A 27,118-nucleotide genomic window follows, 5' to 3' on the forward strand; every position below is an offset into this window, starting at 1 on the left:
CTCTCTATTGTCTGGTTTGCCTCTTGACTACTGAATGTAACTCTCTATTATATGGTTTGCCTCTTTACTACTCAATGTAACTCTCTATTGCCTGGTTTGCCTGTTTCATCCATTCAGTCCCTTCAGTGCACACAAAACTCTGCTGCCGGACTTGTCCTCAGAAAGAATCTGAGCACATCACTCTTCAGTTGCAATATCTCCATTGGCTCCCTATCTCACACAGAATAAAGTATAAGATCAGTACTCCATGTTATAAATGTATTCACAAATCTGCCCCTTCCTATCTCTGTGGCTGCCTTCACCTCTACACTCCATCTCGCTCTCTACAATCGGCTTCGGATTCACTCTGTTTACGCATACCCAGATTCAAACACTCCACTGTTGGCCGCCGTTCTTTCTCTGTCTCTGGACCTTGCATTTAGAATGAACTTTCTCTTTCGCTTCGTCAGGTCTTCGCATTCAGCTCTTTCAAGTCTCTTCCCAAGACAGCCTCTCTTCCCTACCTCTTCCTTGTCTTCAGTATTTTCCAGTTTAGAGTCATGCATGTGCGTGATTGACTGGTTTGAAAGCGCTTTGATTTGTCTCTGTATAAGATTCAGCGCCATATAAATACTAAAACTACTTATCATTATCATCATTATTATCATTATCATAATTATTATTATCATTAGATGGGAAGAAGGAACCATACAGTGCAGGATCATCCACTTCATGGAGTCTTTGGGAGTGTGGCTCAAATTCCTGACCAACACTGCAGATGTGTGTATCTCTCAGTCTGGTGGACTCCAGGAGAGGATAATGATGTGAAAAAGAAACAGTCTTGTCAGGTGAACCCAAACCTAAACGGGCCCCATGGCAACATCGTCATCACCCCCGTCATCTGTCATAGTCGTCAAAATAATAGAAAACAAAATATAGGAAATTCTGTGCGCGTGCACACGCGCGCGCGCACACACACACACACACACACACACATACACACACACACACACACACACACACACACGCACACACACACACACGCACACACACACACTGCTACCCAAGTGTGTCCCAGGTACTCTATGGTCCATTGTTTTTTGCTGGTTGTTGTTGTTGTTGTTGTTTTATTATTCTCCCAGCGGCGTCAGTACGCCAGCCCTTCAATCTGTCAGCCCATCATCACGACCATCACGGCCCATGCGTGGGGGATTCTATCAACACGGAGACCACGTGCTTGCTCCATCGCGTGGGGACAGTGATCGGCCAGAGCAGATAGCCCACGCCATCGTGACGAAGGTCCTGGCTTCAGCACGACTCTGCTCAGCATATAACCCGCGCCAGCATCCTTCTCCAGCAACGTCTCTTCTTCGCTGAGCTAGCAGTAGCAGCAGTGCTAAGTGACTTGGACTTCTACAGCCGGGTGTGTATCTTCGTTTCTTGAACGAGAACAGCCAGCTACGAGGCGTCTCCTCCTCCAAAGTTTTGGGATCGTTTTGTCCATTGACAGTAATTCGTTCAGTTCACCGCTCTTCCGCCATGAGATCGCTGTGGTTTTCTGCTGCTGTCCTCCTGTCTGTGTGGGTCTGTGGTGAGTAGGACAGGGCTAGCATATATATATATATATATATATATATATATATATATATATATATATATGTGTGTGTGTGGGTGTGTGTTACAAAGAGAGGGGGAGAGAGAGATACAGACAGACGGACAGAGAGACAGAGACAAAGACAGTGAGATACAGAAAGAGAGATACAGAGCAGTTGAATGAGCCGAAATCTTTTTTTTTCTGTTTTAATTGATTGAAGCAGACAATAAAATATTGAATTGATGTAAGGCCCGACCAGCACTTTGGGGTTTATCGTGGGTCAGGCACCAGCTTCCTTTAACAATAAACAGGGAGGGGACCAACTTCCTTTAACAATAAACAGGAGGGGACCAACTTCCTTTACCAATAAACAGGAAAATAGAAAGAAAGAAAAGCAGATGTGTTGCATGAATGGGTTGGTCCACAGGCTTTAGTGCCTCCTGGAAACAGTGACAGAAATTGTGCCCACCTAGGGCCGTATTCAAGACAACAGTCATTTTACCTCAGGGCAAGTTATCTTCGACATGGTACAGACCCATGGGTATAGTTTAACATGAAGGTTAAGTTATCTTCATATTCAAGACATGCACTGTGCACTCAGGCAGCTAAACCATCGTCAATGATTAAAAATCCCGGTGATTCCCTTCTGTGCATGTTCTTTTACTTCGCACAGCACCACAGTTCAGAGCAGTCAGAGAGTTCGCAAAACACGTGCTATCCGCAAAGCACGCCTGTTTTCCCTCAACAAAAACACAAAAGGATCCGTCATATTTACCTCTGCTTCGTGGGCAGTCACCTTTGGCAGATAGTAATGGTAAATTGCCTATGGGTTTTTTGACCCGTGGGTAGGCTCTCGTGTTCCTGAATACCGGATACTGCTTACAAGTTTGCCTTGCCTCAGGCAGATTACCCGCAGGTACACATTTACCCGTGGACACGATGGACTCTTGAATACGGTCCCTAACGGGAGTCTGCCATCCCAGTCAAAGACCTTCCATTCATTGCTCAAAATCTTCTTCAGAGAAATGATGATAGGAATTCAAAGTTTTCAAAGAAACACCGTGATTTTTTTTTTAAAGGAGTGAAAAATCTTTGCAACCTCTACAGTTGTAAGTCCAAGGATTTAACTATTGTTTTATATTAGGTAAGCCATTGGTCGACTGGATTCTTAACTCAGTGTGACATAAGTGGTTTGCTCTGAATCCCGGCCGCTTTGGAGGAAAGAGTTCAAAGTCATTTGAATAATATAGTATTTATATGGAGTTCCAAAGTATAGACATATAAATCCATCATGGACTGCTTTTTTGAAGTCATTGGATTATGACTTTTCTGGCTTTGATTGAGAACACTAGACTTGAACATTTGACATGACACAGGGGATGCTAGTTCACTGCCAATGTCGGGATGTCTGAGGACTCCACAGGGTACATAAATGCAGTCATATCGGCATATAACTGGTTCTCTCCCTCAGAGAGAATTCAAATGGCCCCCAACTGCAGTCTGTGAAGGATGTCGGTCATCTAGTTTCACATTTCCCTTTTTTTTTATACAATATATATCGTTGCCATGTTATTTGAATATCGGAAGGGTTGTTTGGTTGTTATCTGCGCTTGTTTTCCTTCACTGTCAGTATATCCTTAATTTCGTCAGCCAGTGGTGGATAGCATCTCTTCGGAGATCTTCACTATTTGTATATCCTTAATTTCGTCAACCAGTGGTGGATAGGATCTCTTCGGAGATCTTCACTATCAGTATATCCTTAATTTCGTCAGCCAGTGGTGGATAGCATCTCTTTGGAGATCTTCACTATCAGTGTATCCTTAATTTCGTCAACCAGTGGTGGATAGCATCTCTTTGGAGATCTTCACTATCAGTGTATCCTTAATTTCGTCAACCAGTGGTGGATAGCATCTCTTCGGAGATCCAAGTAAAGTCTGCTGTACACGACACTTTACCGGAGTCAGTGCTGTTTGGCTGTCAATGCTGACCACCGTGCTCAGTATACTTCTTCTTCTTCTTTCTTCCTTCTTCCTTCGTGGGCTGCAACTCCCACGTTCACTCTAATGTACACGAGTGGGCTTTTACGTGTATGACCGTTTTTACCCTGCCATGTAGGCAACCATACTCCGTTTTCGGGGGTGTGCATGGTGGGTATGTTCTTGTTTCCATAACCCACCTAACGTTGACAAGGATTACGGGATCTTTAACGTGCGTATTTGATCTTCTGCGTGTGTATAAACATATATATACGTATGTATGTATGTGTGTGTGTGTGTGTGTGTGTGTGTGTGTGTGTGTGTGTGTGTGTGTGTGTGTGTGTACAGAGAGAGAGTAAGAGAGACACAGAGAGAGGGTGAAACGGGGGCACAGATATAGAGACAGAGACAGAGAGAGAGAGAGGTGTCTTTCTGTCCTTGTACACGTCTGCTTTACGTCTCCACGTGTGTGTGTGGATGTGTGTGTGTTGTGTGTGTGTATTTGTGTGTGTGCGTGTGTGTGTGTGTGTGTGTGTGTGCAGACGTCAGCACAGCCCCAGCCAGTATGGAGAAGGAGGAGGACAGGTTCCTGGGAGGGTATTCCATCATGGAATTCCTCTTTTACCCGTTCTATGTGGAGGTGTTTTATGGCCCCAACCACCATTGTCATGGCGTCCTCTATGACGAAAGCACCGTCATCACAGTGGCTCACTGCTATGACAATGTGTACGCTGCTCTACCTCTCGTTCTAGCTGTTGTTGTTCTTCTTCTTCTCCTTCTTCTTCTTCTTCGTCTTGTTGTTGTTCTTGTTGTTGTCGTTGTTGTTGTTCTTCTTGAATAGCAGTTTCTGTACTAAATGCATCACATTTTTAAAATAACCATAGATATATATATTCTAATTTAACACGTCAATTAAGAAATATTAGTTCCAAAATAAAAACTCCAAATGCAACAATAGAAATTTGTTTTTAAAAAAACGTGGATCTGCAAATATACAAAGATAAAATTAGAAAACAGAGCTAATGTTGAATGTGCAAAGAAAAAAGAAAGTACATTGCTTCGTGCCCAGTGACACATGAGGTCGTCACCAATGATGCCCACTGTGACACATGAGGTCACCAATGATGCCCACTGTGACACACGAGGTCACCAATGATGCCCACTGTGACACATGAGGTCGTCACCAATGATGACCACAGTGACACACGAGGTCGTCACCAATGATGCCCACTGTGACACATGAGGTCACCATTCATGCCCACTGTGACACATGAGGTCGTCACCAATGATGCCCACTGTGACACATGAGGTCACCAATGATGCCCACTGTGACACATGAGGTCACCAGTGATGCCCACTGTGACACATGATGTCGTCACCAATGATACCCAGTGTGACACATGAGGTCACCAGTGATGCCCACTGTGACACATGAGGTCGTCACCAATGATCTCCACTGTGACACATGAGGTCACCAGTGATGCCCACTGTGACACATGAGGTCGTCACTAATGATGCCCACTGTGACACATGAGGTCACTAATGATGCCCACTGTGACACATGAGGTCGTCACCAATGATGCCCACTGTGACACATGAGGTCGTCACCAATGATCTCCACTGTGACACATGAGGTCGTCACCAATGATACCCAGTGTGACACGTGAGGTCGTCACCAGTGTTGCCCACTGTGACACATGAGGTGGTCACCAATGATGCCCACTGTGACACATGAGGTCATCACCAGTGATGCCCACTGTGACACATGAGGTCGTCACCAGTGATGTCCACTGTGACACATGAGGTCACCAGTGATGCCCACTGTGACACATGATGTCACCAATGATGCCCACTGTGACACATGATGTCGTCACCAATGATGCCCACTGTGACACATGATGTCGTCACCAATGATGCCCACTGCTGCCTGTCTGCTGCTTCGTGCTGTCTCGGCAGGCCTCCTCCATGTGTTGAACCCCTGAGCACCATGTCTCCTTTTGTTTCATCTATTGATTGATTTATTTATTTATATTCATTTGTTCATCCACCTTTCTGTTTTATTTATGTCAATTATTATTTTCTAATACAGGCTATATTTTGTCTTGAACACCATCACATTTCCTCTATATATGTGTGTGGTTCGTCCGTCGGGATCGACTAGGACCATCTAGTCATCCTGGGGGTGGTTGGGTTGGGCTCTGTGGGTGTGCAGATGATTGGTCAGGCCAATCCGCGCCCGGAAGGTTCTGACGCAGTGTGGACAGGGGATGGTGGCGGCTGTCGGGTACTTGCTGGCACTGCTTTTCCTGCCCTGTCTGTGTTGCTCTGCTGCAGCAATTCTGTTGGCCTCAAAGGATTTGGCGCCTTTGTGGACAGCTGAACGCCACTTTGGTCTGTCCATTGCATTCAGCTCCCATGTGTCGTGGCTGATGTTGAAGGCCTTCAGAGAAGCTTTCAGAGTGTCTTTGAAGCGCTTCTTTTGGCGTCCATGGGAGCGCTTGCCATGTTGGAGTTTGCGGTACAGCAGTTTCTTGGGGAGCCGGTGGTCTGGCATGTGAACTGCATGGCCTGCCCAGCGCAGCTGGGCCTGCATCAAGATGGTGTAGATGCTGGGCAAGTTTGCACGAGTGAGCACCTCTGTGTCAGGGATCTTCTCATGTCACTTTATGCCGAGTTTTCTGAGGCTGGTGGTGTGGAAGTTGTTCAGCTTTTTGGCGTGGCGTTTGTAGACCGTCCATGATTCACATCCATAGAGCAGTGTGGTGAGAACTATGGCCTTGTATACTTTGAGCTTCGTCTCCAGGGTGATGCCTCTCCTGTTCCAAACGTTCTTATGGAGTCTGCCGAAGGCAGCGCTGGCTTTGGCGAGTCTGGTATTCACCTCGTCGTCGATGACAACTGTGCGAGAGAGTGTACTGCCCAGGTATGTGAACTTGTCCATCGCATTCAGTCGTTGCCCGTTGATGAAGATGTTTGGTTCAACGTAAGGCTTTCCTGGAGCTGGCTGGTGCATCACCTCAGTCTTCTTTGTGCTGATTGTGAGGCCAAGGTTGTCACAGGCAGCAGAGAATTTGTCGACGCTGTGTTGCATGTCAGCTTCGGAGGCAGCGTTGAGAGCGCAGTCATCAGCAAACAGGAAGTCGTTGACGGTGTCTGTCCTCACCTTGGTTTTTGCTTGAAGCCTCCTGAGGTTGAAGAATGAGCAATCTGTGCTGTACCTGATGCCAATGCCTTCGTCAGTGCCTCTGAAGGCATCTGTCAGCATGGCTGAAAACATGAGACTGAACAGGGTGGGGGCAAGAACACACCCTTGCTTGACTCCGTTGGAGACAGGGAATGGTTCTGAAGTCTCTCCGTTGTCTTGGACTCGGGCCAGCATCCCATCGTGTAGTTGCCGTATGATGGTGATGAACTTTCTGGGACATCCGTACTTCGCCATGATTCTCCAAATGCCATCTCTGCTAACAGTATCGAAGGCCTTGGTCAGATCGACATAGGTGGAGTAAAGGTCGGCGTTCTGTTCCTGACACCTCCTGGAGCTGCCTGTCAGCAAACACCATGTCGATAGTCCCGCGTTCTTTCCGGAAGCCACACTGGCTCTCTGGTAGGAGACCTTGCTCGAGGTGCGCTATGAGACGGTTGAGTAGCACTCTGGCCAGAGTCTTGCCTGCAACGGACAGCAGGGATATTCCACGATGGTTGTCACAGGCCTGACGATTTCCTTTGCGCTTGTACAGGTGTATGATGGAAGCGTCTTTGAAGTCCTGTGGAACTGCCTCATGCTGCCAGATGAGCTGGAACAGCTGATGAAGCTTCTCAGTCAGCGCCATACCACCTTCTTTGTAGACCTCAGCTGGAATGGAGTCTGAGCCGGGGGATTTGCCATTGGATAGAAGACAGATAGCTTTCTGGGTCTCCTCCAAAGTTGGAATGGCATCCAACGACTCACTGACTGGCAACTGGGGGAGTCGGTCAAAGGCTTCCTCATTGATGGTGGAAGGGCGGTTCAGTATGCTGTCAAAGTGTTCAACCCATCTCTCAAGGATCCCGTCCTTGTCAGTGATTAGGGTAGAACCATCAGCACTGAGGAGTGGAGCAGATCCGGAGGTGGTGGGACCGTAGACTTCTTTCAGGCCGTTATAGAAGTTCTTCATGTCGTTCCTGTCTGAAAAGCCCTGGATCTCATCAGCTTTGTTGCTCAACCGGGAATCCTGCACTGTCGCAGCTTCAGCTGGATGGTGCTGCGTGCGCTTTTCAGTATGTCTTTCTTTGACTGTGACTTGGGATCTTCAATGTGAGCTCTGTAGGCTTGGCGTTTGTCTTCCAGTAGCTGCTTGATCTCAGTGCAGTTCTCATCAAACCAGTCTTTGTGCTTCCTGGCAGAAGGCCCCAGGCACTCCATGGCAGTGTTGTACACCGTCTCATGCAGTGCGCCCCATGCTGCCTCCACATTCTGGTTGTCCAGCACGGTGGACTCAAGGCGTTCCTCCAGGGTGTCAGCAAAGCTCTGCTTGATGTTGCCTAGCTCCAGCTTGTTGACATTCAGGCGTTTGGGTGCTTTCATGCCCTGAGGCCGTCTCTTGGGCTGGATGCGGAGGTTGTGTTTGGAGACGATAAGGCGGTGGTCTGTCTAGCACTCGGCGCCGCACATGGCCCTCATAACTCGTACGTCCAGCCTGTCCCTCTTCCTGACGATGACAAAGTCGATGAGATGCCAATGCCCAGAGCGAGGATGCATCCATGACGTCCTGTTACGGGTAGGGAGGCAGAAGACGGTGTTTGTGATAAGAAGGTCGTGCTCGACACATATCTGTAGAAGTAGCTGACCATTGCTGTTACAGTTGCCAACCCCATGCTTCCCAATCACGCCTTCCCAGGAGGTGCTGTCACACTAATGTAACAGAATGTCAATTTACGACACAGTGAGCAATGCATTGCATGTACCGTTTGACTACGCTCTGCAAGGGTATTTCAACAAACAAACAACACTAAACAAACGTAGAATAACGTGTAGAACATGACACCTCAGTTCTTAACTAAAGGTACATATTGGCAGTTCTACTACAGGTACAATGCCATATGATTATCTACGACTTCTCAATAGCTTTTCAAAAATATAAAAAGAACAGCAGAGGAGGTAACTGATGTCCCGACTATATGGGCTAGAATATTTGATTATAGTGGAGAGTGTCTTGCCCAAGTTACATCCCCACTTTCTCGGCCAAGAGGGTTTAAGGATAGTCGGCGTTGGGAATGATTCCCAAAGGCCAACTAGGGCCTTAGGCTGCAGCACTAACAGCCAGTGCAACTTTGCCTCCTAGATTAAGAGTCATAGTCCTTCACAAAAGACTAAGCTGTAAATGATTTCCTATTGCAATGGAGAAACCATTGATAATGCAGCTCTCACTTTGCTGCTGGCACAACTATAAGCTTATGTCAATCTATGTTATAAGCTGAGTGTTGGCAAAAAATCGTGATAATGCATTTCCTTTACATATATCTGTTTTTCTATTGTGTACTTTTTTCATATAGTTCAGTAATACATGCGTGTAAAACTGGTTTGACCTTATTCTGCATCTGTCTACGAAAAAAGAGAGCTGCCTCGTTTCGTTTTTTCATCAGTACCAGATACGATAAGCTCGAGGCTGAAGAACAACTTTCACAATTTCCACATATTTTTTTGTCTTTCATCTTATTTTCGAGCTGAAGCCAGAACAATCGTATAACTTGGCAAAACCACAAATATTGTTGCACAACATCTTTTTCAGTGTCACAAGAATTACATCTATCGTTTTCAGTATCGTCCATTTTAGAAATATTAATCAACACTAAAATTCTATCACAGAGTTTGAGTTGAAACCATTGCATCTGTATTTCCTTAATGTTCCTTATCTTTCTTAATACAGCCATCACTCCAGTGCTTGCCTAAAAGCCTGAACATTAGGTACCCCTGTTCCTCCGTTTTCTGCGTCACACACCGCAGACACTCATTTTATCTTGTTTTGTTGTTGTTGTGTCCATATCCTTTTTGAAGCCTTAAAAATTTCTGATTCTTTGGAGTTGCCCCTAATTTCCATAAAGGCGTTATAAGCTAACAAAAACTTAATTGACCTTTCCACTTTCCACTGCAACCAATAAATGCAGAGTATGTCACTGGGTTCCCGAGCAGCAGAGTACTTTTCCAGGTGACCTGTACACGCGAGCAGTGCATGTCAACAATGGCGTCTGACCCAGTTTCTTCCCAGTTCCAAAACAGACAAATCAGGCGACAAAGCCAACGTTTTACAGCGTTGAAAGTTCTGGAACTGCTTCAAACAGAACGTTCTGATGTTGATGAGTAAGGTGATGAAGAACATGCAAGATTATCAAACACTGTCTTAATCAACATTGGTTTCTTTGTATCATGTATATTGCTGAAATACGGAAGTTGCAAAACTATGTTTCTTTATTTGTATCATGTATATTGCTGAAATACGGAAGTTGTAAAACTATGTTTCTTTATTTGTATCATGTATATTGCTGAAATACGGAAGTTGCAAAACTATGTTTCTTTATTTGTAACATGTATATTGCTGAAATACGGAAGTTGCAAAACTATGTTTCTTTATTTGTATCATGTATATTGCTGAAATACGGAAGTTGCAAAACTATGTTTCTTTATTTGTATCATGTATATTGCTGAAATACGGAAGTTGCAAAACTATGTTTCTTTATTTGTATCATGTATATTGCTGAAATGCGGAAGTTGCAAAACTATGTTTCTTTATTTGTATCATGTATATTGCTGAAATGCGGAAGTTGCAAAACTATGTTTCTTTGTGGTCAATTTCAGTTTTACCCGAAATCTCACTGCACGGTGTGGCGGTTATCAACGCAGCGCTATTGAGAAAATCATCCTGGTGAGTGTGTCTGTCTACACTGTTTGTTTATGTACGTGTGTACGTATGCAACAGCAAAGTGAGAGCTGTATGATCAATGTTTTCTCCATTGCATTCAAAACTAGATGAAATAAGTTACAATTGAACGCTAACAAAACTGAAGCAATGATCATTGGAACTAAACAAAAACTATCTTCCATCACAGTGACACAGTCAAACGTGACAGTACATCCATCCCCCTTTCCAGCTCAGTCAGGAACCTCGGCGTTGTCCTTGACAACACACTGTCAACGCAAACAAATATCAGTCAGGCACGTCAATCCTGCTGCTGTCAATTGCAGCGCATCAGTCCCCTTCAGAAATATCTGTCCACCGACGCAACATACAGACTTGTCCTTTCTCTCATTCTCTCTCGTATTGACTACTGTAACTATCTGTTGTCTGGATTGCCTGCTTCATCCATTCTGTCCCGTCAGCGCATACTATGCTGCCCGACTCGTCCTCAGAATGAAAAGATCTGAGCACATCACTCCTCTTTTGCAGCATCTCCATTGGCTCCCTGTCTCACACAGAATAAAGTACAAGATCAGTACTCTATGTTATAAATGTGTGTACAAATCTGCTCCTTCCTATCTCTGTGGCTGACTTCACCTCTACACTCCATCTCGTTCTCTACGATCAGCTTCGGATCCACTCTGTTTACGCATACCCAGATTCAAACACTCCACTGTCGGTCGCCGTTCTTTCTCTGTCTCTGGACCTTGCATTTGGAATGAACTTACTCTTTCGCTTCGTCAAGTCTCCGCACTCAGCTCTTTCAAGTCTGGCCTTAAAACCCACCTCTTCCCAAAATAGCCTCCCTTCCCTGCCTCTTTCTTGTCTTCAGTTTCTCCAGTTTGAGAGTTATGCATGCGTGTGAATGACTGGTGTGAAAGTGCTTTGGTTTGTCTCTGCACAAGATTCAGTGCGAAATGATTATCATTATTATCATTATCATCAATATTATTATGATTATAATGGGAAGTATGGGTGTACGTATATATGTTACATACGTCTCTCTCTCTCTCTCTCTCTCTCTCTCTCTCTCTCTCTCTCTCTCTGTCTCTCTGTATCTCTGTATCTCTGTCTCTCTGTCTCTGTCTCTCTCTCTGCACACACACACACACACACACACACACGCACGCACGCACGCAATCATACACACACACACACACACACACACACACACACACACACACACACACACACACACAAATATATATATATATGATGACTGACCAGGTAGAAAAGTGACCACTGATCACCCACTCTGTATCATTATACAAGTTAAGCAGACTGCAAAGACAATCGCGTGTGCTGCGAAACAGATCGGCTCAAATCAAGCTAATTCTGATAAGAAGTGTGTTTCTTACAAGGTGTTCAATAATATATTTCTAAATTATTCCTGAACCGATTTACGTCGGATAGGTCGCAAAAGAAAGAGCTCAACGCCTACTTTCTGATGAGTATAAAATGAAATGTTGATTATCTAAGATGAATTTATAATCTTAATTTAAGTCACCTGAAAAGGGTCAGTTTTAGCGAGCTCGTCGCTGAAACTAACAAACTGCGTTAAAACAGTTAACGTAGGCAAACATAAATGAAATAGATTTAAAGATGGAATTGCGACGATTCTGTCAGTATATAATACTTGCAGTTTACTGATCTGACAAAAAAGATATCAATTAAATACCCAGCGTCAGAAACACATATGTCAGCTCACCCAATTGTGTACAGTGATGCTGGTAATAGAGTGATGTGTGGCGAGACAAAATGACGTAAGCTTAGCGTCAGTTGAAATCTTTAGACTGACGAACATGCAAGTGAAATCAAGTAAGCTTCTAGCTGATTAAAATGTGTGTGTAAGCACAACAAATATAATATTACAGTGAATGATACAGACACTTGATTTAATAAATGATTGGAGCCTTTGTCTAAAAGGGGATTTGCATTCAAACCGGGAATGGCGTCACACATTGTGCGCGAGTCGTTGTAGACCAGCAAGTCAGTTGCGAAAACGGTGTCTACTGTTGGTGTTGTGGTAAACAGTCAGTGAAGCCAGCCTAGCGCTTGGCTACACACACACACACACACACACACACACACACACACACACACACACACACACACACACACACACACACACACCTTTATATATATATATATGTGTGTGTGTGTGTGTGTGTGTGATAAACTAGCACAGGAAACGAACTTGACAGGGTGGTAGAAATGAATGAGACCTTTAAAGTCACCCCTTTATATTGGTGTGGTAATCAGGATCAGAGGACTACGGCAAAATAAAAATAAGATAAAGACCGTGGTGTGCCCCAATTTTAATCAACCTTGGTCTTCTGACTGGTTATGGGTACAGTATGATCCCTAGAGAAATTCAAAATCAAAGGTTAAAGGTCAAGGTCACAACCTGGCATACGATATCAATAGGAAATATTTCTGCGAGAGAGGTCTGCTATGTAATCTTCGGCAGACTTGGTAAAAAAGATTACTTGTGGTGAAAGCGAAACCATGAAAAGAAACAAAAGTCAAAGATCAAGGTCACAACATGACCCCCTAGGAAAAATGTGAAAGTCATAGAAGTTTGGTTTTTTTCCGATTTTCATACAACATGGTATACCAATGCTGTGTAAAATTCTGTGTCAAAGGTAAAGGTCACATCAGTGTATCTTTTAACCATATTACCCATGATGATTGTGCATGACTTTTTTTTTCTCTCATCGTTTTTTTCATAATTCTAAGTGCATACCACAAGTTAGTCTTGAAGGCCTTGCCTCTCTCGTTAAGGTGGGGTTTTTTTAATATGATTTTATTTCTTCTTTTTTTTCTTTTTATGTTAACGTTTCACACAAACATGGAACAGGGTCTCAAGGCACGATCAGTGCGTTGGATCTATGCGAAGATCAGGCATTGACTCAAAACAAAAAAATATATATATATTTATATATAATTATGTGTGTACATATATGTTGTTGGTTTTTTGTTGTTGTTGTTGTTTTTTTAAAGCAGATGTGTTGTAGCGTATATGGATCAGTATGCATGCTTTGACACCTCAACTGAAACTGTTGCTGTTGGTGCTGTTTTGTTGTTGTTGTTTGTTTGTGTCGTTTTTGTTGTTGTTGTTTGTTTCTTGATTATTTCTCCATCCCCTCTATTATTTTATTTTTTTATTATTTTTTCTGTCTCCCATCCCCAGCACCCAAACTATACTGAGGTGCGTTTCTTGCCGTTCAACGACGTGGCTCTACTGAAGCTGGCTGAGCCCTTTGATATGTCCCACTTCTGTCAGATGGCCATTCTCCCTGACGATGACATTGACGATGACGACCTGCTCCAGGACTATGTCTTCGCCATTGGCCGTAATGCCGGTATGTATTTGTATTTGTATCGAAGTGAATTTTGCTACATGATTTTGCCAGGGACAACACTTTTGTTGCCGTTGGTTCTTTTACGTGCACTGAATGCATGCTGCACACAAGACTTCGGTTTATCATCTCATCCGAATGACTAGCGTCCAGACCACTACTTAAGGTCTAGTGGAGGGCGAGAAAATACTGGCGACTGCCGGTGTGATTCGAACCAGTGTGCTCAGATTCTCTCGCTTTCTATGCGGACTGTATCCCTCTCGTTGTCACTGGCACCATTAATACTGCTGCTGCTGTTGCTGTTGCTGTTGCTGCTGCTGCTGTTGCTGCTGCTACTGTTGCTGCTGCTGCTGTTGCTGCTGCTGTTGCTGCTGCTACTGTTGCTGCTGCTACTGGTGCTGCTGCTGCTGCTGCTGCTGCTGCTGCTGCTACTGTTGCTGCTGCTACTGTTGCTGGTGATGATGATAATGCTTGTGCTACGACTAATGTTCCTGCTTCTAGTGTTATTACTACTACTCAGGATGATGATACTGATGATGATGGTGATGATGATGATAATGATGATAATAATAATAACAATGATGATAGTTTCAGTTTCAGTAGCTCAAGGAGGCGTCACTGCGTTCGGACAAATCCATATACGCTAAACCACATCTTGGCGCCTGACCAGCAGCGTAACCCATCGCGCTTAGTCAGGCCTTGAGGGGGAAAAAAAGGTGAATAAATGATTGATAAGCTTACACAAATAAATAAATAAATAAATAATAAATAATAACTATAATGTAAAAATAAAATAAAAATTAAAAAAAGCAAATAGATGTAAAACATGAAGACACACATTCACATATACACCCACACATGCATAACAGATATGCACCGAACATGCAGTTTCACAGATATGAAAGCAGTCAAATACATATAAACGTACATGAGCTCCAACACACACACACACACACCACACACATTACCCTGCACCTCCTCTACCCCCCTCCTCCACACACTCATTTCTGGTCTACGTAACACAGCTTCCACGGCACACACACACACACACACACACACACACACACACACACACACACACACACACAGATGAACACTTACTTGTACAAGCGCACACACATATGCCCATATCTCCACACACATATGTACAAAGATATATATATATATATATATATATATACATACGTTCCAATATCCTGTTGCTCCCACAGTGTAGGCATGCATACACTCACATACCTCATCCTCTACCCCACCTCCCCCCGCACCCCCACGTCCCCCTCTCTCACACACACACACACACACACACACACACACACACACACACACACACACACACGCACGCACGCACGCACGCACGCACGCACGTGCACAGAACTCTACTGACACCTGTGTACACTTACACTCTCGCGCATGCACAAACGCACTCAAAAATACAGACCCACACATGCACACAAACACACACACATACACACACGCACAGAGGCTGCCACTGATTGGCCGCAAGAGGGATGGGAAAAGATCTCTGATGCCAAGAACGTGGCGTCTAGTGTGTTGCTCAGTCTATTGTATTTGGAAAAACCCACAGAGACTCTGTTCCGTTTTGAAGAAGTTTGCGCAATGTTGGTTTGGAAATGATGCCGATATTTGTTTGATTAGCAAAGCATCGTGCTCTACCTTTCATGTTAGACTTTCGGCCACTCCCTCTCTCTGCTTTTATTTCTTTGAGGCGATCGATGGTGTGATGGCCTTGTACCTGTTCTTTTTGATATTCTTTGACTTTTCTGAGGATTTCCGATTGTCCTAGATGTAGGCCGCTCGTTGGTGTTGCGTTACCAGCAAGTCTGTCAGCTCGCTCATTTCCCTTAACACCTGCATGTCCCGGGCAGTATGAACATGTGAGTTTTTTAATCTGAAAGGCCTCTGGCCATTCCCGACAATGTCTTCCTAGAGTGGGTGAAATGGCTGTGTTGAATAGATGGTTGAGGTTTTCGGGGTTTTTGAAAATTTCACAGTCTTTCAAAGGAATGAAGGAAGAGGAGTAGCATGATGATAATAAGGTGGTATTCGTTTAGAGTTTATCCTGCAGCTTTTAGTGCATTCAGGCAATGCATCCAGTATAAATAAGAGACATGGTTCCTCGGTCCTTGACATCTTTCACAATCATGGTGACCAGGGCTCAATATTCCATCGTCATCATCGCAACACCTCTTTCGATTAGTTTGTCTGCAAGTGTGTGTGTGTGTGTGTGTGTGTGTGTGTGTGTGTGTGTGTGTGTTTGTGTGTGTGTGTGTGTGTGTGTGTCTGTGCGTGTGTAGGCGTATGTGTGTGTGTTGCGGCGGGGGGGGGGAGGGGGTTGTGTGTCTGATAAACAGTCTTAGCTCGGGTGGCATTCTCTTGTGAGTTTGGAAATGGCATATACTCTGTCACGACTTGGTTAAAATGAGATATGTGTACGTGTGTGTGTGTGTGTGTGTGTGTGTGTGTGTGTGTGTGTGTGTGTGTGTGTGAGGGGAGGTGGGAGTGCGGGGGGAGGTGGGGTAGAGGATGAGGTATGTGAGTGTATGCATGCCTACACTGTGGGAGCAACAGGATATTGGAACGTATATATATATATATATATATATATATATATATATATATATATATATCTTTGTATGTACGTGTGTGGGGTTGGAGGTGGGAGATATGGGCGTATGTGTGTGTGCTTGTACAAGTAAGTGTTCATCTCTGTGAGTGTGTGTTTGTGTGTGTGTGTGTGTGTGCCGTGGAAGCTGCGATACGTAGACTAGAAATGAGTGTGTGGAGGAGGGGGTAGAGGAGGTGCAAGGTAATGTGTGTGTGTGTGTTGGAGCTCATGTACGTTTATATGTATTTGACTGTGCTTTCATATGTGCTTGTACAAGTAAGTGTTCATCTCTGTGAGTGTGTGTTTGTGTGTGTGTGTGTGTGTGTGTGTGTGTGTGTGTGTGTGTGTGTGTGTGTGTGTGTGCCGTGGAAGCTGCGATACTTAGACTTGAAATGAGTGTGTGGAGGAGGGGGCTAGAGGAGGTGCACGGTAATGCGTGTGTGTGTGTGTGTGTGTGTGTGTGTGTGTGTGTGTGTGTGTGTGTGTGTGTGTGTGTTGGAGCTCATGTACGTTTATATGCATTTGACTGTGCTTTCATATATGTGAAACTGCATGTTTGGTGCATTTCTGTTATGCATGTGTGGGTGTATGTGTGAATGTGTGTCTTCATATTTTACATTTATTCGCTTATTTATCACCATTGTTGTCTTATTTATTTATGTTTTATTATTATCATTTTATTAGTATTACTAATATTATAACTACTACCTTTTTCTATATTATAATTATTTATTTATTTATTTATGCAAGCTTATCTATTATTTATTCCCCCGGTTTTTTTGGGTTTTTTGGTTTTTTTTTTTTTTTCTCAAGGCCTGACTAAGCGCGTTGGGTTACGCTGCTGGTCAGGCATCTGCTTGGCAGATGTGGTGTAGCGTATATGGTTTTGTCCGAACGCAGTGACGCCTCCTTGAGCTACTGAAACTGAAACTGAAATTGGTTAAAAAAAATATATATATAAAAAAATAATAATAAAAAAATAATAAAAATCATGTGCATTTGCTTGCCCAAGAAGAAGACGGTGAAGAACAAAAAGAAAATGAAGAAGTGTTTATATGAGGAAGAAAAATAGGGAATACTTGAAAAATACATTGCCCTGGTCAAGTTAATTACGTTTCGTTTCGATTACAAAAAAGCAGAAAACAAAACAAACAAACAAAACACACACACACAAACACAACACAAACACGCAAGCGAACATACAACCAAACATGGAAAAGACAGCAGCCCTCACTGACTTCATGAACTGCTCCTCGGACCATGACGGAGGAGTGCTGGGGGCTGCCCCCATCCTGTTTTCTCCTCACTAACAATGGTACTAACCTGTGCATTCTATTGGACCAGACAAAAACCTAATTTTTGAGTTGTGGAAGCATTTCAGCACAAGGGTTGAACCATTTACGGGTTAACTGGCCACAGCAGTCATTTAAGGCCTGTGCCAGGATGAATGACGGGCACAATAGCCGAGTGGTTAAAGCGTTTGACTTTCAATCTGAGTGTCCCAGGTTCGAATCTCGGTAATGGCGCCAGGTGGGTGAAGAGTGGAGATTTTTCCGATCTCCCAGGTCAGCATATGTGCAGATCTGCTTGTGCCTGAACCCCCTTCGTGTGTATTCGCAAACAGAAGATCAAACATGCACGTTGAAGATCATGTGATCCATTGTCAGCGTTCGGTGGGTTATGGAAACAAGAAGATACCCAGCATGCACACCCCCGAAAACGGAGTATAGCTGCCTAAATGGCGGGGTAAAAACGGTCATACACGTAAACGCCCACTCGTGTACATACGAGTGAACGTTGGATCACGAACGAAGAAGAAGTAGAAGCACAAGGGTTTTTTTTTGTTTTGTCACTGCAGTGTTGGTCAAGTAATTAGAGCAACACACCCAAAGACATATCCTTGAAGTGGATGACACTTGACTGTATGGTCCCAGTCTCCCCATTTAAGCCCACAGCACACTCAACTCTGGGTAGGAGCCGGCCATGGGGCGAAAAACCCACCTCCGCTGGGATTCGAACCCGCGTCCTCCCAGCCGTCAGTCCGCGACGCTAACCACTTCGCCACGGCGGCTGGTAAGAAGCACAAGGGTTGAACCTCTTGCAGGCTGACTGCCCGCTACAGTCATTTCAGGACCAGAGTTGAACCTCTTGCAGTGACTGCCCGCTACAGTCATTTCAGGACCAGAGTTGAACCTCTTCCAGTGACTGCCCGCTACAGTCATTTCAGGACCAGAGTTGAACCTTTTGCAGGCTGACTGCCCGCTACAGTCATTTCAGGACCAGAGTTGAACCTTTTGCAGGCTGACTGCCCGCTACAGTCATTTCAGGACCAGAGTTGAACCTCTTGCAGGCTGACTGCCCGCTACAGTCATTTCAGGACCAGAGTTGAACCTCTTGCAGGCTGACTGCCCGCTACAGTCATTTCAGGACCAGAGTTGAACCTCTTGCAGGCTGACTGCCCGCTACAGTCATTTCAGGACCAGAGTTGAACCTTTTGCAGGCTGACTGCCCGCTACAGTCATTTCAGGACCAGAGTTGAACCTCTTGCAGGCTGACTGCCCGCTACAGTCATTTCAGGACCAGAGTTGAACCTTTTGCAGGCTGACTGCCCGCTACAGTCATTTCAGGACCAGGGTTGAACCTCTTGCAGGCTGACTGCCCGCTACAGTCATTTCAGGACCAGAGTTGAACCTCTTGCCGGCTGACTGCCCGCTACAGTCATTTCAGGACCAGGGTTAAACCTTTTGCAGGCTGACTGCCCGCTACAGTCATTTCAGGACCAGGGTTAAACCTTTTGCAGGCTGACTGCCCGCTACAGTCATTTCAGGACCAGGGTTAAACCTTTTGCGGGCTAACGCACTGATCTAAAAATAGATGGATAGCTCTTTGGCTAGGAAATCTTGAGCCAACTGGACGCAATACTGACACTTGTACCCGGCTGTCAGACCGTTGAGAAGTCGTCTGCAAAGTGGTGGTAGTTTCTGAACTCTAACCATGTATCTTCGATATAAGTCGCGTTATGTATGCTCCCATGACATACCAAATGTTGTGTCTTGATCGATATCTGCCAATGGTTTATTAACCAAAGTTACAACAGGAAAACAGTGCAATGACACGTAGCGCAAATATGCTGTGGAGGCACACACAGGAATGTCAGCTTAACTAACGCAGCGAGCAAGCGAAAGCTTGCCGTTAAGCAGTCACCGTAGCCAACTGAGCGACTGGCTGCATAAGTATATGAAGTAACTGCTTCGCACTGTACTTTCATGAGTAGCATAATGGCTGATTCAACACTTCCACTGGCTTCAGTTAGCAAAGGGGCTCAAAGAAGGCATGGGCTATCCACCGCTTTTGAGACCAGTGGGGCTAACTGCCCACTGCAGTCATTTCAGGCTAACTGTCCACTGCAGTCATTTCAGGCTAACTGCCCACTGCAGTCATTTCAGGCCTTCACCAGGATGACAGGCGCAATAGCCGAGTGGTTTAAGCGTTGGACTTTCAATCTAAGGGTCCCGGGTTCGAATCACGGTAACGGCGCCTGGTGGGTAAAGGGTGGAGATTTTTCCGATCTCCCAGGTCAACATGTGTGCAGACCTGCTAGTGCCTGAACCCCCTTCGTGTGTATACGCACGAAGAAGATCAAATACGCACGTTAAATACCCGAAAATACCCAGCATGCATGAACCACGACAGAGTCATCGGCAAGTCGATGTTGGTCGTGTAACGGAAAGAAGAAGAAGACTTCACGGGGTTAACTTGGAGGGTCGAGGTGGGTGGGGGCGGGAGGGGGGGGGTGCATTGTGCGCTATCACACCGGTGTTGTTTGTGACAGGGTGGCTGGGCTATGGACAGCCAGTGGAAGTGGCGCTGATGATCCAGCCCGACGGTGTTTGCAGCTCTTACTCTCTGGATTACAACGCTGACACACAGATGTGTCTGTTGAGCCCGAGCAACTATGAGGCAGTTTGTTTTGTGAGTGATCTGTGCTCTCTGAGCACTTTCTGTTTTTAATATCTTTCACATAAATAAGGGGTTTTTGTGAGCTATCTGTGCTCTCTCTCTGAGCACTGTTTGTTTTAGACATCTTTCACATGAATAAGTGTTTGTTTTTTGTGAGTGATTCATGCTATCTGAACACTTTTCGTTTTTCACATCTGTCACATAAATAAAGCTTTCCTTTTTTCTGTCTTTTGTGTGTGTGTGTGATCTGTGCTATTTTGTTTTTCACATCTTTCACATGGATAAGTTGGGTCTTTTTGTGTGCGTGAGTGAGCACTTTTTCTTTTTTGACATCTTTCACATGAATAAGGGTTTATTGTGAGTGATCTGTGTTATCTCAGCACTGTTTGTTTTTCACATATTTCACATGGATAAGGGTTTATTGTGAGTGATCTGTGTTATCTCAGCACTGTATGTTTTTCACATCTTTCACGTGGATAAGTGTTTATTGTGAGTGATCTGTGTTATCTCAGCACTGTATGTTTTTCACATCTTTCACATGGATAAGGGTTTATTGTGAGTGATCTGTGTTATCTCAGCACTGTATGTTTTTCACATCTTTCACGTGGATAAGGGTTTTTTTGTTTGCTGTTGTTGTTTTGGAAGTGATCTGTGCTATCAGAACACTTTTTGTTTGACATGTTTCACATGAATAAATATTTTTTGTGAGTGGTCCGTGCTAGTTGAGCACTTTTTGTTTCAACTGGATAAATGTTTGACGAACACAGTGCATGATTTTGATCACGTCTTGCCTTGGTTGATGTAACAATGTTGTGCTTGTCAAATTATCCACCCTCTCTTTGTTAGTTGTTTGTTTGTTTGTGTGTGTGTTTGCGTGTGTGCGTGCGTGCTTCACACATGCGTACGTGTTTGTATGTGTACTTCCTTAAAACCCACCTCCTCCCACATAGCCTCCTTCTCCTGCCTCTTCCTTGTTTTCAGTTTTTCCCCAGTTTTGGGTTACGCATGGATTTGACTGACTGGTGTGAAAGCACTTTGATTTGTCTGCACAAGATTTAATGCTATATAGATAATCATTGTTATCATTATTATTATTATTATCATTATCATCATCATTATTATTATTATTACACGACTTCATGTGTGAATGACGCTAAAATGTGTTGTGTACTGACCCAGTCACAAGAGGGAGAAGCCGCAGCAGCAGTGTGTTTTATGACCTTTTACTATCCATGTTGCAGAGAGATGGAGATAATCATGTGTGTGACCTCTGACTATCCATACTGCAGGGCTGTGCAGGTGGCCCTGGGTGTGACCTTTGACTATCCATGTTGCAAGGAGACGGAGGCAGCCCTGTGTATGGCTGCTGACTATCCATACTGTGGGGCTATGCTGACAGTCATATGCAAGATCACTGCCTATCCAAACTGCAGGGCTATGCAGGCAGTCACATGTGTGACCTTTGACTATCAATGTTGCAGGGAGACAGAGGCAGTCCTGTGTATGGCTGCTGGCTATCCATACTGCAGGGCTCTACAGCAAGTCCTGTGACTATCCATGTTGCAGGGAGACAGAGGCAGCCCTGTGTATGGCTGCTGACTATCCATACTGCAGGGCTCTACAGCAAGTCCTTTGACTATCCATGTTGCAGGGAGACAGATGCAGTCCTGTGTATGGCTGCTGACTATCCATACTGCAGGGGTCTACAGCAAGTCCTATGACTATCCATGTTGCAGGGAGACAGATGCAGTCCTGTGTATGGCTGCTGACTATCCATACTGCAGGGGTCTACAGCAAGTCCTATGACTATCCATGTTGCAGGGAGACAGAGGCAGTCCTGTGTATGGCTGCTGACTATCCATACTGCAGGGCTCTGCAGCAAGTCCTATGACTATCCATGTTGCAGGGAGACAGAGGCAGCCCTGTGTATAACCACTAACTATCCATACTGCAGGGCTCTGCAGCAAGTCCTAGTACTATCCATGTTGCAGGGAGACAGAGGCAGCCCTGTGTATGACCACTGACCGTCCATACTGCAGGGCTCTGCAGGCAGTCCTGTGTGTGACCTTTGACTATCCATGTTACAGGGAGACGGAGGCAGCCCCGCTATGTTGGCTGACGACACAATAGTGGCCCTGGTGTCATGGGTCTTCAATCGATGCTGGTTTGACAGCAGGTAATGAGTCAGTACTCTGCCAAACACTCCAAATGAGTGTAACCCCTACTCTGCCAAACATTCCAGATGAGTGTAACCCCTACTCTGCCAAACATTCCAAATGAGTGTAACCCCTACTCTGCCAAACACTCCAAATGAGTGTAACCCTCTAACTGTTGATACCCAGTGAAATGACACACCAGTGTTGCAAGAATTTGAAGAACAACAGTTGCTATATCCGTGTTACAATTGTGTGGGGGGGGGGGTTTGTTTGTTTGTTTTAAGTAGATTTGTTAACTTTGCTGGACAAAGTTAGTGAAGTCCAAAGAGGAATAACAACAACAACAACAATAATAATAATAAGTAGTAGTATTGGTAGTAGTGGTGGTGGTGGTGGTGGTATTGTTATTATTGTTGTTGTCATTATCATAATCATCATTATCATTATTGTTATCATTAATGTTATTATTATCACTACCGTTATTATCACAAAACATTGTGGTCAGACCATATGTTCACCATTTCATGGGATATCATGACAAGGAAATAGCAGCAAGCACAAAGAAAATCACCACAACACCATCAGTCTTTATGCAGAATCCTTTCTGTTAGTCACAGATAGTCTTTCTTTAGAGAATCCTTTATGTCAGTCACTGCCAGTCTTTCTGTGCAGAATCCTTTCTGTTAGTCACTGATAGTCTTTCTGTGCAGAATCCTTTCTGTCAGTCACTGCCAGTCTTTCTGTGCATAATCCTTTCTGTTAGTCACTGATAGTCTTTCTGTGCAGAATCCTTTCTGTTAGTCACTGATAGTCTTTCTTTAGAGAATCCTTTCTGTTAGTCACTGCCAGTCTTTCTGTGCAGAATCCTTTCTGTTAGTCACTGCCAGTCTTTCTGTGCATAATCCTTTCTGTCAGTCACTGCCAGTCTTTCTGTGCAGAATCCTTTCTGCCAGTCTTTCTGTGCATAATCCTTTCTGTCAGTCACTGCCAGTCTTTCTGTGCAGAATCCTTTCTGTTAGTCACTGCCAGTCTTTCTGTGCAGAATCCTTTCTGTTAGTCACTGCCAGTCTTTCTGTGCATAATCCTTTCTGTTAGTCACTGCCAGTCTTTCTGTGCATAATCCTTTCTGTCAGTCACTGCCAGTCTTTCTGTGCAGAATCCTTTCTGTTAGTGACCAATAGTCTTTCTGTGCAGAATCCTTTCTGTTAGTGACCAATAGTCTTTCTGTGCAGAATGCTTTCCGTTAGTGACCAATAGTCTTTCTGTTCAGAATGCTTTCCGTTAGTGACCAATAGTCTTTCTGTGCAGAATGCTTTCCGTTAGTGACCAATAGTCTTTCTGTGCAGAATCCTTTCCGTTAGTGACCAATAGTCTTTCTGTTCAGAATCCTTTCCGTTAGTGACCGTTGTAGATTTTGTCTTGCAGCTTGATTGTGTGATGGCTTATTGTTGGCTTTGCATCGCAGTCTGAATGTTTGAGCGATGAATCATTGTTGATCTTGTTTCGCAATCTGAATGTTTGAGCAATTAATCATTGTTGATCTTGACTTGCAGTCTGAATGTTTTAGCGACGAATCATTGTTGATCTTGTTTTGCAGTCTGAATGTTTGAGCGACGAATCATTGTTGACCTTGTCTTGCAATCTGAATGTTTGAGCGATGATTCATTATTGAATTTTGCCTCGTCACCTGAAGGTTTGAGCGATAACTATTGTTGATCTTGTCTTGCAGTCTGAAGGTTTGAGCGATAACTATTGTTGATCTTGTCTTGCAGTCTGAAGGTTTGAGCGATAACTATTGTTGATTTTGTCATGCAGTCTGAAGGTTTGAGCGATGAACTATTGTTGATTTTGTCATGCAGTCTGAAGGTTTGAGCGATAACTATTGTTGATTTTGTCATGCAGTCTGAAGGTTTGAGCGATGAACTATTGTTGATTTTGGTCTGTAGCGTTCCATCCTACTTCACTCGCTTGTCGTCATACATGGACTGGATCGAGGAGGCTGCCGAAGTCGAGGATTAAGTCCGCATCCTGACCCACATCCACCACACAGTCCTTACGAGTCTCTGCATCTCCGTCTGTGAACTGTACCTGTCCTCATCATCAACGTCTGTGAGCTGTACCTGTCCTCATCATCAATGTCTGTGAGCTGTACCTGTCCTCATCATCAATGTCTGTGAGCTGTACCCGTCAGTCCGTCGTTCATCAGCACCAACAACACCACCACCCTGGAAAACAATGCTTTTGCCCTGTCAGGAAATGGATGGATAAATGAATAAATAGATAAATATATAAATAAACAAATAAATATATTCTTTTAAAAGATAAAGAATTGTAAACCACGTTACAAAACGTTTGCGTATTATAACTAACTTACTAGTTAACTAACAAATAAATAGATAAATAAATAAATACATATATATATATATATATATATATATATATATATGAATATGTAAATGAATGAAATAAAGAGATAAAGAATTGCAAACCACTTTACAAAACCTTTGCACAATGATGCAAAGGGCGAGGAAAGTTTACAGCCTCCGCCTGTATTGTTTTTTGTGTGTGTTTTTGTTTTTTGGCAACATTGATATTCTAGACGGCAGCCACCAATGATAAAATCACTGGGGTTCTTCTCGATCCCAGAGCTGATGCTGAACCACTTGTTGTTGTTGATGTTGTTTCTAAAGATTTGAGCAACCACATCAACGAAATAAATTGATCAAGAGAAAGATACAGGAGTTGGTTTTGGTTCCTTTGATTTCCTGTCCTGAAAAAAATGCTCAGGGGAAAGACAGAGGTGTTAGTTATGGTTCCTTTGATTTCCTGGTCGTTGTCTTTGGACACGGTCTTCAAAACTATAGTGCGATGTCAAAGTGTATTTTTATGAAGAATTTGTTTTTCTGTGGACATTTCACTGTTTTCCAAGTGTCATTGCCATTGTCTGTAGCTATCACTACCAACGTTGCTCGGTGTCTGAACGTAACCCAATTGTAGCATCGTTTCTGAACGCAGTTGCTTTGCAGCCTCGTTCTGATCTCTCTGGCCACAGGCATCCCGACGGACGGACCTGTCCGAGTAAGTGTCCACCTCCTTCATGTGTCCTCAGGCGGGGAAGGGGGGGGGGGACAGGGGGGTTAGGGAGTCTCCACCTCCTTCATGTGTCCTCAGGTAGGGAAGGGGGGAGGACAGGGTGGTTAGGGAGTCTCAATCTCCTTCATGTGTCCTCAGGTGGGGAAGGGGGGAGGACAGGGGGGTTAAGGAGTCTCCACCTCCTTCATGTGTCCTCAGGTGGGGAAGGGGGGAGGACAGGGGGGTTAGGGAGTCTCTACTAGCTAACTACACAAGCAAGGAGGGTTTTGACGCCAATGTGCACAAAAGCGCGTAGTTTAGAAAATCAGAAGATGACAAACTTGTAAAAAAAAAACAAACACAAAAATCAAGATAAAAAAAAAGCAAATTTCTTTCCTGTGGTGCGAATCCAGTATTCAATGTGCTCTTCAGGAAGGTACAGACAGATCAGAAAGTGTGTGCACAGTGCGTGAATGTAATAAGAATGAAACCAAAGCATGCTGGACATGAACCGGAGCTTAGGTGAAAAAACTAACTTTTCAAAGAAAAAGAAAAATATAATCCCAACTAACAAGACCCCCACCCCCCAAAAAATGATGCATCAGTTCACTCTAACCCCATAACCCCATTCACTCCCCCCTCCCCCACGACCCCCCTAATAAAAAGGGATCAGGTTAAGGTAGAAAAATGATGCATCAGTTCATTCTAACCCCATTCACTCCCCCCCCCCCTCCCCCCCGACCCCCCTAATAAAAAGGGATCAAGTTAAGGTAGAAAAATGATGCATCAGTTCATTCTAACCCCATTCACTCCCCCCCCTCCCCCCCGACCCCCCTAATAAAAAGGGATCAGGTTAAGGTAGAAAAATGATGCATCAGTTCACTCTAACCCCATTCACTCCCCCCCCCTCCCCCCCTTCCCCCCTAATAAAAAGGGATCAAGTTAAGGTAGAAAAATGATGCATCAGTTCATTCTAACCCCACTCATCACACACACCCTCACCCCCCACCCCTCGTTTCTCGGACAGAGTCGGTAGCTTCTGGAGTCTGTGGGATCTTGGAGAGAATGTTCTCTCGCTCATTTCATTTTCTCTCTCTACTCTCAACTCTATGTCAGCATTAAAAAAAAAAAAGTGCACTCCAGTGTTTGTTAAGTCTGGCTTTTGTTGGCACGGCGCCTGAATTCTGTTTTAAAGTGTGTTCGAATTGAACTACACTCCCACCCCCCACCTATTTTTTTGTGGGGGTTTTTTGTTTATTTGTTTGTTAATCAAAAGCTTCTGTTAAATCAGAAGTTGTGACGTCCAGTCCTAACGGAGTATTTCAATATTTCTGCCATTTGTTGGCCATTTTATGACGGTGTAGTTCAGTGTGACTGTTCACCAGCTGAAATTAATTCTGGAAAGTTGAAAATGTTCGTGACTGTATTATCGTCACCTTTCCAGCCAAAACAGGTTTTTTA

At 44.3% G+C, this 27,118-nt stretch overlaps 1 protein-coding gene across 1 annotated transcript; it reads left to right on the forward strand.

Moving 5' to 3' along the window:
* The first annotated feature begins 1,373 nt into the window (after positions 1-1,373).
* On the forward strand, positions 1,374-25,730 carry LOC143301748 (trypsin-like). Its single transcript, XM_076616135.1, has 7 exons — positions 1,374-1,570; positions 4,092-4,275; positions 10,382-10,448; positions 13,675-13,846; positions 20,302-20,441; positions 22,517-22,605; positions 24,532-25,730. Exons 1-7 carry the CDS (start codon positions 1,519-1,521, stop codon positions 24,602-24,604), a joined length of 777 nt encoding a protein of 258 aa, XP_076472250.1. The 5' UTR covers positions 1,374-1,518; the 3' UTR covers positions 24,605-25,730.
* Positions 25,731-27,118: the final 1,388 nt, after the last annotated feature.

Source organism: Babylonia areolata, chromosome 28, assembly GCF_041734735.1.
Source record: "Babylonia areolata isolate BAREFJ2019XMU chromosome 28, ASM4173473v1, whole genome shotgun sequence".
Classification (NCBI taxonomy): Eukaryota; Metazoa; Mollusca; class Gastropoda; order Neogastropoda; family Buccinidae; genus Babylonia; species Babylonia areolata.

What these genes read in the sequence shown, in the direction of transcription:
- LOC143301748 (XM_076616135.1), top strand. Translation starts at nt 1,519, where the DNA reads ATGAGATCGCTGTGGTTTTCTGCTGCTGTCCTCCTGTCTGTGTGGGTC. An exon ending in CTATTGAGAAAATCATCCTG is followed by an intron (nt 10,449 to 13,674) that starts GTGAGTGTGTCT and finishes TCCCATCCCCAG; the next exon opens with CACCCAAACTATACTGAGGT. An exon ending in CGCCATTGGCCGTAATGCCG is followed by an intron (nt 13,847 to 20,301) that starts GTATGTATTTGT and finishes TGTTTGTGACAG; the next exon opens with GGTGGCTGGGCTATGGACAG.